At 56.5% G+C, this 11,924-nt stretch overlaps 2 protein-coding genes across 3 annotated transcripts in view; one reads left to right on the top strand and one right to left on the bottom strand.

The window, feature by feature from the left end:
- Nucleotides 1–1,600, top strand: part of DCAF8 (DDB1 and CUL4 associated factor 8) — a 41,753-nt gene extending 40,153 nt beyond the window's left edge. Inside the window, exons 13-14 of the mRNA XM_004688378.2 lie at nt 104–220; nt 584–1,600. Coding sequence (XP_004688435.1) covers nt 104–220; nt 584–700 — 234 coding nt within the window. The 3' untranslated portion in view covers nt 701–1,600. The remainder of the gene's footprint in view (nt 1–103; nt 221–583) is intronic.
- A 1,083-nt stretch (nt 1,601–2,683) lies between these two features.
- On the bottom strand, nt 2,684–11,406 carry PEA15 (phosphoprotein enriched in astrocytes 15). 2 transcript variants are annotated; one of them, XM_004688377.2, is made up of 4 exons: nt 11,305–11,406; nt 5,969–6,143; nt 4,657–4,812; nt 2,684–4,504 (listed from the first exon to the last, which is right to left on the bottom strand). In XM_004688377.2, exons 2-4 carry the CDS (start codon nt 6,138–6,140, stop codon nt 4,440–4,442), a joined length of 393 nt encoding a protein of 130 aa, XP_004688434.1. In that variant the 5' UTR covers nt 6,141–6,143; nt 11,305–11,406; the 3' UTR covers nt 2,684–4,439. The 2 variants fall into 2 exon arrangements, with proteins under 2 accessions (XP_004688434.1, XP_012584441.1); XM_012728987.1 differs by lacking the exon at nt 11,305–11,406 and adding an exon at nt 10,603–10,787.
- Between the last annotated feature and the right edge of the window lie 518 nt (nt 11,407–11,924).

Genomic DNA, 11,924 nt, shown 5'->3' with positions numbered 1-11,924 from the left:
CTGGGACAGCTTAACAGTTCCCAAAGGGGGTTTTATTGGAATGGGTCAGCTCCAGGGTTTCTGTTTTGTTAGCCACCTGCACCCTCAACCCTTTGGGCTTCAGGTGATTAAGAAGAACAAGCGGGAGCGGGATGAAGACAGCCTGCATCATACAGACCTGTTCGACAGCCACATGCTCTGGTTCCTCATGCATCACCTGCGTCAGAGGCGTCACCACCGGGTATGCTGGGGTGGAAGGGCGCTCTGGGGTAGTGGCCTCTCAGGAGGGCCAGAGACCTAGGGAGTTTGGTCTTGGTCAAGTTTCCTGTCTATCCTCCCTATTCCACTGGGGCCCTGTTATAGCCTGGGAAGGCCCACCAGTAGAAGCTGGTTCTATCTGCTCTCTGTTCCCATTGCCAGGCTGATAGGTGCCTTCAGAAGGCACTCTAACCAAGAGGCTGAGGCCAGAGCTTAGCATATTGTAGCAGCTTCACTGTTTGACCCATTTTGTTGACCCTTGGCCTAAAGCATCTGAACTACAGCTAAGACCTGACAGGCTTGTCCTGTTCAGGGACATTACTGACACACCTTTCTCATCCTGCAGCGCTGGCGAGAACCTGGGCTTGGGGCCACAGATGCAGACTCGGATGAGTCTCCCAGCTCCTCAGACACGTCGGACGAGGAGGAGGGCCCTGACCGGGTGCAGTGCATGCCATCCTGAGGCCCCTCGGACTCCGAAGGGGCGGGTGGGGCAGCCACCCCATCCTGCCGGGGCAGCCCTTTCCTGTCTCAGGCCCCTACATGCAGCAGAAATGCACTTTGGACTTTTTGCTTTAGATAAAAGAAAGACTCCCAGGAGAAGGACAAAACAGGGAGCGAAGCCACAGAGAGTGCCAGGCCCAGAGTGGGTTCCAGGAGAGGTGCATATAGGACCCAGCAGAAATGGCCTCTCCCCAAAGCCTTTTTTTGGGGGTGGGGGGAGCCTATTTTGTTAACTGGTTTGGGGGTAGAGAGTGGGGTTTCTTTTTCTTTAATCTTCCTGGCTTCTAGGGTGGGGGGTGGGGGGATCATTGACTGTTCAGTACCAAGGGGCCAGAGTGGGGTGATAGAAGTCCACTCTCTCTTTGGTTTAGGTTTTTGACTCCCCCTTTTTTTTTTTAAATTTATAACAGTTTCATTGTTTTCCTGCTGCCCCCTCCCCCCCAACAGCCCCATCCCAGGATCCTTTCTTTTTTGGAAAGCCCTTAGAGAGCCCCTGATCACCCACACTTCACTTTCCCTTTCACCCCATATTCTCTGTGCTTCTCACAATGTTTTGCACTTGATTGTGTGTCCTTCACTCTCCTCCCTCTCTCCATCACCCTAAGGATCTGGTGAGGAGGGTGAGGGACGGGGCAAAGGTGGAGCAAGAATAGGAAGGATGTGTGACCTCTTCTGTTACTTTAAAAAAAGTTGTTTGACGGCAGTAATCTCCCTGTTCTATCACTGTTAGAGGCCTAATTTTATATCTATAAATATATTAAAAAGCAAGTCAAACTTGGATGTATCACGTTAAAATTATTGTCAAAGTTGAAATACCTATATATTCTCTATGAATGCAATAAAGGGACTTCCAGGAGCGTGAGAGTAATGCTATGAGGTGACCCCTAGTGTCCACCTACCCTCCACTTACAAGCTTCAGTCAGTGGGGCTTTTCCTCTTTTGTAGGCGGCCCCTCAGTTCTGCCTCTTGTTGCTCTCTGCCTTTTTTTTCAGGGTTGGACAAGCTGGAAATTAGTCCCAACTCTGCCTCAGGTCTCCTACCTGTTTTTGAACCTGAGAGTTCCCACAGACTGACTACACTATGACTTCAGGAAGTGTCCCTCCTAGTGGGCTGTGACACTGCTTCTTGAGCTGTCGTCGCTATAGCAGCTCCCTTCCTAATGGAAAAGTGAAGGGGTGGATTCTTGGGTTTTACTTTTTAACTTTGTCCACCTTTTGATATACTGTGGTTGGGGGACAAACCAATTGTGAGGCTACATGGAGGTGGCTGTCGTATCACTGGCTACTGAACATCTAAGTCCCCATTGAACTCTTGTCTTTATATATAGCTTTTGCTGTTATATCCGTGCCTGCCTCCCTGCCCCTAACCCCCAAATTCTGCATCCTGGAATAGTCTGTTCTACTATTAGACCAGATCAGGAAAGAGGGGAAGAGCAAAAGGATCCCAGACTCGCTTTCCTCTGAGCCGTCCTAGCAGCTCTCAGAGCTTCTGCTGGCACCCTAGGTAGGGAGAGTGGCAGCAGCGCCTGGCGTGTCTTGGCTGTAAATGGTGGTGCAGGCTGAGACCATGCACTCTGCAGTTTGTTGCGTGTTTCTCAGTAAAGTTTTTCTTTTTTTTTTTCTTTTCCTCTCCTGACTGATGCTGTCTACAATATGGGCACTCATTCATGACAAGCTGGTTGCTCTTCCCAATGCCAGGGCCTGGCTCTGGCCTCACTCTATCTGGATTAACTTCAAAAGGGCCAGTCTGGATTGCCACTGTGGAAGAGGCTCCCCCTACTCAGTAACACTTAGGAGACAGGGGAGGGAAGAGAGAATTAGGAGTACTTTCCTGTGAGGGATTTGGACGGGGGAGGGCAGATGAATACTGCTCCCCTCCCTTCCCAGTCATTCAAAGGCTCAAAACCTTGGTCATTCATAGAAATTAGTATAGAGTCAGTCAGTATAATCAGTCACCTTTATTCCAGGGTTAGAACAAGGCCGTGCACACTGCAGACAGGAGCACAGGAAAGGGGCATCTTACGACAGTATGGGGTGATGGGTTAGTGTTGAGATTCTGCCTTACGAAGAAATTTCTAGACTGCTAAAATAATGATCCTGACTCCCTTCTCCTCCTCTTTCCTATTCCTCTCTCCTGCACCCCCGACCCCCAACAAAGCATAGTCTGATCCTAATGACAATTTAGCTCTTTTACACCCTCCTGATTCTATAAGGACCCCTCTCTCTGGGGGAGAAACCAGGCAGGGCTGCAAAGGTCCTTTAAGGCAAAGCTGGAGGGCTCAAGGTGTGTGTTAAGGCAGGTGTCCGCAGTGGCCAGAGGGTATGGGCTGGCTGGGAGTGGAGTGTCCTGTCTGGTTGCTTCCCTCTCCAAACAGCCAGCCCCCCCCCCCCTCCAGCCCTTGTTCCTAAAAGCATCCCACATCCTACCTAAAGAGCTCCTAACTTAAAGCTTCCTTTAGTCTCAGATCGCATGTCAACTTGAGTTTAAAAATGCTTTATCTTTACACGGCAATTTGTGCCGGTCCCTTATAACTGTGGCCTCCCTTCCCACCCCATTTCTGGCCTAGACAGTTAATGCGAGACACCACAGAAAGGGCAGACATGGCAGTGCGGGTTTAATATACATATATGTAGAATATATATGTACACACAGTTAGCACGGTCAAGGTGGGGAAGGGCGTCTTGGGACAGGCAGGAGGCTAGGGTCACTGATTTGGCTAGGAGGCGTTCACAAGCCCAAGGCGCCAGGGTATTGAGGGGAAGGGGTTACTGAGTCCCCTCCTGGGATGAACTGGGGATCAGTGCAAAGGAAAACACTAGTTCACTTCTTCCCTTCTTTCTTGCTTTGTGTGTTCTAGACCAAGGGGAAGGAAGGTACGTGCAGTGCCCATGTTGGGACCCTGTAGGTAGGGGCAGGACTGCAGTTAAAACCCAAGCATCTCCTCCCCAGACTCCCTAGATTCAGGGTCAGCACGGGCAACAGTCTGAGCAGGAATAAGGAGAACCACAGGACACACCCTCAGCCCACCTCAGGCCCAGTGGGGCATGCCCCACAGGACGATGCTCGCTTATGCTGGGTGCTTGTGGGGCTAGAACTTCAGGGCCAGGAAAGGATCCCAGTATCCTCTTGGATCCCTGGTTCACACCATTACAGGCCCATGCAAGGGGCACAAGAGGAACTCCAACCTGAGGAAGAGCTAAAAGCCAACTCCTCAGCCCATCCAGCATGGGGCACACACTGAGCCCTGGCTTTTCTGTCCCTGGGGTGGGGGTGGGGTAGCCTCTCCACTTCCCCTTGTGGCTTTTCATTAGATGCACCTCCTCTCCATCCTCACCCCACCTGGGTACTTCCACCGAGGGAAATCCAGGTCCTTTTCTGCTCCCACACTTCAGAGGTGTATGTGTGGGGGGAGGAAGAGTGGAGGAAAGGGGAATCGGAGGAGCGTGCCCCCCACTTCCCCCAGAGTGGGAAAACTAGGCCACCCCCAGCCCCTGACCCCCATCCCCTCGCGAGGAGGAACTAGATGAGCTAGACATAGACAAACAGCCAGAGCGTGCGCACACGCACACACGCGCACAGTAAGGGGTTAGGACCAGGTTAGTAAATGGGTAGGTGGGGGGGTTCCCTTGACCCCTCCCATGGAGGATGGGGAAGGGTGCGGTCCGATGAAGGTCCAACCTTCTCTTCCTTTCCCGCGCTCAGGCTTTCTTCGGTGGAGGAGCCAATTTGATGATCTCTTCCTCAGAGGGCTGCCGGATAATGTCTGGGGGGGTGGGGGGAGGAGAGGGAGTGTGTCCAGGGAGCAGCCAGGAGATCCCATTCAGGCCCACACAACATAGGTCTCCATTCTCCCCAATTCAAGTCCTTCAAGGATGACCCATGGGAAATGGGACATAATGAGCAGAGTGCGCTTACCTTTGTATTTCTTGGCACTGGGAATGCGGGTGAGCTTGGTGTCCAGCTCATCTTCCTCCGAGATCTTCAGAACACGGGTTCTGTAGTCCACCACCATGGTGAGGAGGTCAGGGCGACGGGAGATCTCGAAGATGTGTTCGATGTAGGAGAGGTTGTCTGGAGAAGGCAGGAGAGGGTCAGAGCGTGGTGTGAAAGCCAGCGGCCCTGCTCTACCAGGACATCTCCAGGACTGTGGCGGCCTAGTGGCTCACACTGGTGATGGGGTGACTGGAAGAAGAGGGGCTGCTAGCCAGAGAAAAGATACAGTACAGAAGGCCGTCCCAAGAAGGAATGGTGAGTCTGTGCCCTTCCGAAAGCATGGGCTTAAAAAGCATTTGAGGGAGCCAGTAGGTCCCACCTTGGGGTGAGGGGCGGGTAGAGAAACCAACCATCCTAAACATGACATGTCTGCCCCATCCCCCATTGGCCTCTCCTGCAAGTGAGCATCAAAGACTGTCCCACTAGGGCCCTTCCTGGTGGTGCAACAGGTTAAATCACAGCACTATGAAGCTATCCAAGGCCACTGCAGCACGAGTTCAATTCCCCACCAGGGAGGTGACTCACACAGCACAGCAGACTGCTCCTGACCTGCCTCTACTCCCCTCAGCAGTGTATTTCAGTTGATCTGCCTCTTCTATTCCCCACTCTGTCTCTGGTGAATCCTCTTATCCCCTGCAGCTCTGGCCTGCACCGCAGTTCTTGAATGCATAAAATCTTTTTTTTTTAAAGACTCTCCCATCAGACATGGGACTTCTCCTTTGGCTGCCCTGTGACTAGCAGGAGTCTCCTCACTGTCCTCCAGCCCAGCTCCCTGCTCTCACAACAGTGGAGTGAGTATATCCCACACTCAGCAAATGACTGCACTCCCCAGCAGCCTTCATTTACCCTTCCAGCTGCTTCTGCACACGGGCTGCCTGGCCAGGCCCCACCTCACCCCATGTTCCCCACCTGCTGTCCTGCCCATTCCCCCTCACCTGGGAAATCCCACTGCCTCTTGGATCACCTTAAATACCAAATCCTCCCTAGAGGCCTTCCCAGAGCAGTGGTTTCTGACAGTGGGTAAGGAAATGTTAGAACTCAGCTTTATTTGAAATGTTATCACTTCTATTTTCATGTTTCACTTTATACGTGAGATAGCAAGTAGTGTCTGAGGAATACTTCATAGTGAGGGGCACAGTGAAGACTGAAGCCCATGCCCTAGCCCCAGCCAGTCAAGGAGCAGTGCAGTGTGCACAGGCTAGAGCGCGCGTGAACAGCGGGCCACCTGGCCCACCTTTGTCCAGCTTGTTGTGGCTCTCCAGGAAGCTGAACCAGGCGCTGCCGGTGGTGATCTCCTCACTCTTTTCGCTTGGGATGTCCTCCTTGCAGGCCGACTTGAGCTGCTCCAGATCCTCCAGGGTGATGTTGTTGGTCAGGTCCTGCAGGAGGGTCCCGTACTCGGCCATGGCCTGTGGGGGAGAAAGGGAGTGGGGCTGAGCGGAGGGCACCACACACCCTCTGCCTGGCCCTGTGCCTACAACATGGAGGCTGGGGCGTGAACATGGACTCGGACACTGGGCTGGAGGCGGAGCCTCGTGGAGCAGCCACACCTCCTTCCCCCACCCTCCTCCTCCTTGGTTCTCCCTCTACAGTCACCCTGGCAACAACTCCCCTTACTGAGGAGGCGGTTACCATAGCAACCTGCTCCCGACTTTCTCACCCGCAGCTTCCAAGTCCCCCCAGAATTGCCCCACCCACCAGCAGCCCCTCCCTGTAAAAAAATAATGAAACCCTCCAAAACAGGGCCAGGGACAAGTGAGGGACTGGAGGGGCTGTCAGCGCCTGTGTTGCAGCTCTTTGCTACAGAGCAAAGGGAGGCCCTGGCTTCAACTTCCCACTCCCCTCTGATGACTCATTTTGGAAGGATGCCTGCTCTAATGTCCCTGGCCCCTCTGCTGGACCCGTATCCAGCCACTTGAGCAGGGGGGATGGGCACAGGGGTGGGCAAGCATGGGCCATCCCGTCTGGAAACTCCTTTTCTCCCCTGCTTGCTAGTGGGCCTCCACATAGCCCTCTGTCCTTGCCTTTGTGCTGCACTGCCCCCGCACCCACGAATACCAAGCGGCTGGCTCTGGCCCCTTGCCCAGTTCCCAGGCAGTCTGGGTGGCAGGGAAGGGGTTTAGATGCAGTTTGGGGAATCTGGCAGGAAGGGGCTGCCACTCTTCCTGGCAGCAACATCCGCTGGCATCAACTCCAGCGTGAAACCCCAAAGAGGGCTAGACCAGGCGAGTTCTCACCAGGCCTTCACCCCATTCCTTTCTCAGGAAGCTTTTAGGTGAGATACCCTTCAACATCCTCCCTCCATCCCCTATGACAGAACTGTGGCTAAGACAGATCTGACAGAAAACTTTCCAGATTGGATAAGTTCAAAATCTAATGGTGAGTTTTAAAAGGGAGCTTTTCCCCACACTGAGTACATAATTGTTTTTACAATCAGAAAAGTGGAGCATTTACAAAAGTAAATTATACCAAAACCAAGGAACTAGATGGTCATGGACTGAGCTCCCTGCAAATCCCCCCAGTGGGCTGGGAATGTGGCAGGTGGAAGGGGGCAAGCTGACCCTCCGTTTTCCTTATTTCTGGCATGCGTGCAGGGGCACGGCCCGACACAAAGGCACGGCTGCTACGAGTAAGAGGCGTGGTCTACAAAGTCCTCTTTCTCAGCCCCCTACTTGGGCCTGAACAAACCAGACTCCCTTGGTGGCAGGCACCGTGACATGAACACACAATGAGGCTGGCGGCAAGGCCAGCACGACCCCCATGAGAAACAGGCACTTGTAGGCATGCTGGGCTGCACCCCAGGTGCAGGCAGACAGGAGGGCCCAGGGGAGGCCTGTTGGCCGGGGCCCGGAACGATGCTCTCGGCCTGTCAGCGCTAGGAGCCGCTCCGCCTTGAAATCTAGGTCACAGCAGCAGGCTGTGGAGCCCAGCACTCCTCCACGGACTATCCGAGGACAGAATGGGGGTGATGGATGACAGGAGGCTCCCAAAATGGGGGTAATAACAAGCGGTGTGAGAAGAATTGAAGGGAAAGGCACATGAGAGGGAGCCAAGGAGCCCCAACCTATTGGAGAAAACGGCTACTAACCCTGTACTGGAAAACAGGACTGAATTCAGAATTCAGGGTCATCCTTCCCTGCTTTCCCTTGGAAGAGTGTAAATAGAGCCCGTGGGAGTTAAGCATAGCACGTGTATGTGTGTGCAAGTGTCTGCGTATCTCCTGGCAGGAGTGAGAGCTCGGGCTCTGAAACTAAAGCAGACTTCATGGGAGGTGGGCAGAAGAGGTCTGTGTGTGAGGTGTCTGCCCGCGAGTGTGAGGGCAGTGGGCAGGAACTTTCTGAGTGAAACACAAGGAGGCCCCTGAGACTGGTGGAGGGACATTTCCGGGGACACACATGTGCCAAGGTCTCTGTGGACACTGAGCCCCATGCGTGTACTTCTGTGGGTGTGCTGGCACCTTCTGGTAACAGAGCGTCTGCACCAACACTGGCCGGGTCTGTCTGAACCAGCTGTGTGTGAGGCACAGAACCACAGGCCACATCCAAAGACCAGGCCAGGGGAGGGGCAGGGAACAGAGTGCCCCCGGTGGGGGGAGAACACTGGTGGGAGGGAAGAGACCCTGGGGGGGGAGGGGCAGCCCCAGCGTCCAGAGGAGGCTGCAGCCTCAGCTCAGCTGTTACCATGGCAACCCCAGTTCTGGGCGTTCCCCCCCACCCCCAGTCTCCAGGACAATGACACTGCCAGACCGGAGGGGTGAGTAAGACGACAGAAGGGACAGGCGTGGCCTATGCTCCTCCCTGGAGAGACCCGTTTGCCTGGGCCTGGCTGTTGTGGCAGGCCAGGGCCAGGGCCAGGGCAGGAGTTTAGAGGGAATTTCCGGGTCCACGGAGGTGGGATCTCCTTACAAGGCTCTCGAGTCTCAACAACCACTGTTCACAGAGGTTCTGGCTGTGGGGGTCCTGCTGAAGTGAGGCTCCTGCACCCCCTGTCAGGTTCCTGTGGAGCCCTCCTTCTCCCCCTCCCTGCTCTGAAGCAGGGTAGCAGGGTCACTGCAGTCCTGGGAGGAGGCCATTCTCAGGACAGGATACCAGGGCCGGATCCAGGACTGGCCAAGGCTGCCAGGAAGCCGGCCCTTCCCTCCCAGAGCATTCAGTGCTAGGCTGGGGCCACCTCACACCTTCCTTCCTTCCTCCTTTCTTCCAGGCCCGCCCTAGACAAAGGCCCAACCTCCAGGGGATGGAGGGAAGCAAGCAGGAGAGGAAGCAGTCAGGGCAGTGCTACAGGGGTGCAGAGGGAGAACCACCTGTGGAGGAGACAGCAGCACCAAGAGAAATTTCTGTGCCTGGGACTCAAATCCATGACCCTTCTCCCTCCTATTCTTCCAAGCATCAGCAGGCTGTGAGGCTAGTCGGGATTAGGGGTGGCTGGCCCTCCTGCCCCCATCTGCTGCAGCCACACAGACCCGGTGGTGGTGCTGCCACGGGCGGGGGGCTCTCAAGCCATCTGTCCTGTTACTTGGAGTTATGCAGGGATGACCAAACAGAGTGGGAAGTGAGAGTGCGGGGTTCCTGTTGTCAATTTAATGTGGGCCCCCAACTGAAGCAGTCTGGTGGCTCAGCCCTAATCATTCCTTTACCACCACTTCTTAGCTTCTATTCAGAGGGGATGGGTGGGGGGCAGCTTATTCCTGCAATGAAGGAAAAGAGGGCCTGTCTACAGAGTCAGCCTTGCAGGAAGGGGAGCAAGACACCTGCCCAAAATATTCAGTCCCAAGAGCAAAATGGGACCCCCTGGAAGGAGGGCGGGACTGAGCCTTCAGCCCACAGCTGGAGGGAAGAAAGCAGAGCTTAGGCAACCAGGAGAGACCCTGCCTTGGGTGGGGGAGGCAGGGAGCTCTCCCAATGGCCAAGAGGCCACAGGACCTGGGCTTTTGCTGCTCCTCTGTCTCTGTCTCCTGCTGTCTCTTCCCCTCTCCCTCTCATTTCCCCCAGTCCTCTCGGTGGACTTTCATCATACTGCAGAGGATGGTGCTGGGAGTGCTCAGGATTCCTGGGCCCTGCCTCAAAGCCTCCCGAGTTCCCAGAGCTGCTCTGTGAGGAAGCGTCCCTGCTGTGAAGTCAGAGTGAGTTTGGCGGAAGCGCCTGGTGGCTGGGTCACTGCAAGGGCCTGGTGGCTGGGTCACTGCCGGCCACCACCACCGGCCACCACCACCGCGCTGTGCTGAGTGTGCCAGAGGCCAGGGCAGGGCGGGGGCCGGCCTGCTCACGCACAGCCACACACACGGCACAGGTGTCAGGAAGTGAGGAAGCGGGACGCTGGGCAGCTGCGGGATCTTGGCACAATCAGAACTGGAGTGTGTAACCACAAAGGAAAGAGAGCAGCTCAAGCTAATCGCCCAGACAATCTGTGGCCAAATACCCAGCGAGAAAACACATACTCAGAGCCTTCTTGGTTCCTGGAGTCTCAGCACCCAGTGAGTGCTCCCTGGCTCCCTGACTCAGCCTCGCTGCCGTGCCTCTGCCCTGGGTCCTCTTCTGACCAGCTCTGTCCTCACTCCCCACGCCCCGGCCGCTCAGATGCCACCTCCCTCATGCACATCCCTCTGTCCCGTCCCTCTCGGATGTCCATCTCCCTCTCACACACATTCCCCTCATTCTCTGACTTGGGCTCCATCCTCGGCTGACTCATACTCATTCTTCATTTTTCTCTTTCTTCCACCCCCTCCTCCATCCCTTGGCTACTCTGAACCAAGGAAAGTGCCACTCCCAGCTCCCCAAGCTCTGACAGATCCAGCAAGAGGTCACCCGACACCCCTGCCCTCCCCACCTACCCCCACTCCCCACCCCTTTGAGCACCAGCCTCACTCACCCTCAAATCCTGTCCCCTGTCCCGGAGCCTCACCAGGCTTGTCTCCCGACTCTCCCACTGTTCCAAAGAGGGGCAATCTGAAGCCCAGGGCTGCGAAGATGCCCAGAGCCTTGGTGGGCTTGGGGACAGTTAGAGATGCTCCTCCAGCTGAGAGTGGGGCTCAAGGGTGAGGCGGGGGTGGCTCTGAGTGCAGAGCGGCTGTGATTTGCTGTGTGCCAGACGGCGTGTGTAAGTCACATGGGCGTGTGTCACGGTGTGTGTGCTGTCTTGTAGGTGTGTGTCCCCATCAGGTCTGACACTGTTGTGTGAAACTAATGGGGGCTCACGTTCGGGGTTTCTCTCCGCCCCCTCTCCTCCCCCCCCACCCTGCAGCCCACCACAGCCGGCCACCAACCCAGGTGCCAAGGCCAGGGCCCGTGGACACCTGGTGGCCGGGACGGGGTCTGGGGCAGGCGGGGAGGGGGTTGGGCGGGAGTGGGCTCCGTCCCCCCCAACCTCCCTGGCTTGGGTCTCAGCCCAAACCGTCCCCCAGTAGACTGGGCGGCCCTCGCCACGCGGCGCCGGGAGCACGGCCAGGGCGGACCCCTGGGTCCGCACCCCCATCCGGAGCCGCTGTGACCCCAGACCCACTCCTTGGCTCGAAGTCCGCCCTCTAGTCCTCCCAGCCCCAAGGGTCCCCAGCCCCTGGCCCCGGCCCCTCACCGCCGGCTGCGCTCTGGGCGCGGCGCTCCGCCGTCCCGGGTCCGAAGCGTCCGGAGCCGCCTCCCGCCGCCGCTTCCGCCGAACCCAACACCCCCCCCGCCCGCGGCCGCAACGTCAGAGCCGGGGAGGGGCGGGAGGGGCGAACTGGGCGGGGCGGGGGCTTCTGGAAGGCTTGGGAGGGACCAGCGCGAGGCCCGCGGGGAGCCGCGGTGCCCTGGGGCGCGGAACTAGTTTTTAGATGGGGGGGCCCCCCGTTGCCTGTGACCTTTCCGTGACCGCTGGGCTGGGACGGGGGTGGAGTGGGGTGGGGTGGGGTGGGGGGTTGAGGGGACCAAGAGATTCGAGGTTTGGAAGTCTTGGTCTCGGTCCGCTCAGCTGCAGGTTTGGTGTTTGGAAACCTCTCCCTTCTCAGGGGTCGGGAGCGTTCGGAAAAGGAGGGGGCACACTTCCCCACCTTGCAGGGCGAATGGCGGGGACGTTGCGAGAGAGGGGCGAACATCAGGGCCTCCTGCGCTTGCCTGAACCCAGCCCCTCACCTGTCCTCGGGGTGATGCCAGTCCCAGTACTTCTCACCTTGCTCTGATGTACTGCCTTCCTGCCTTCTCACACCATGATGTAAT

Source organism: Condylura cristata, unplaced genomic scaffold (genome assembly GCF_000260355.1).
Source record: "Condylura cristata isolate star-nosed mole 26May11 unplaced genomic scaffold, ConCri1.0 scaffold00024, whole genome shotgun sequence".
In the NCBI taxonomy this organism is placed as follows: Eukaryota; Metazoa; Chordata; class Mammalia; order Eulipotyphla; family Talpidae; genus Condylura; species Condylura cristata.
Note: the sequence above shows the minus strand (reverse complement) of the source record. Positions and strands in the feature narration are given on the sequence as shown.

Coding starts and splice junctions, on each gene's coding strand:
- PEA15 (XM_004688377.2), bottom strand. CDS start 6,140: ATGGCCGAGTACGGGACCCTCCTGCAGGACCTGACCAACAACATCACC. Junction 4,813..5,968: donor CCACAACAAGCTGGACAAAG/GTGGGCCAGGTG, acceptor TGCCTTCTCCAG/ACAACCTCTCCTACATCGAA. Junction 4,505..4,656: donor CAGTGCCAAGAAATACAAAG/GTAAGCGCACTC, acceptor CCACCCCCCCAG/ACATTATCCGGCAGCCCTCT.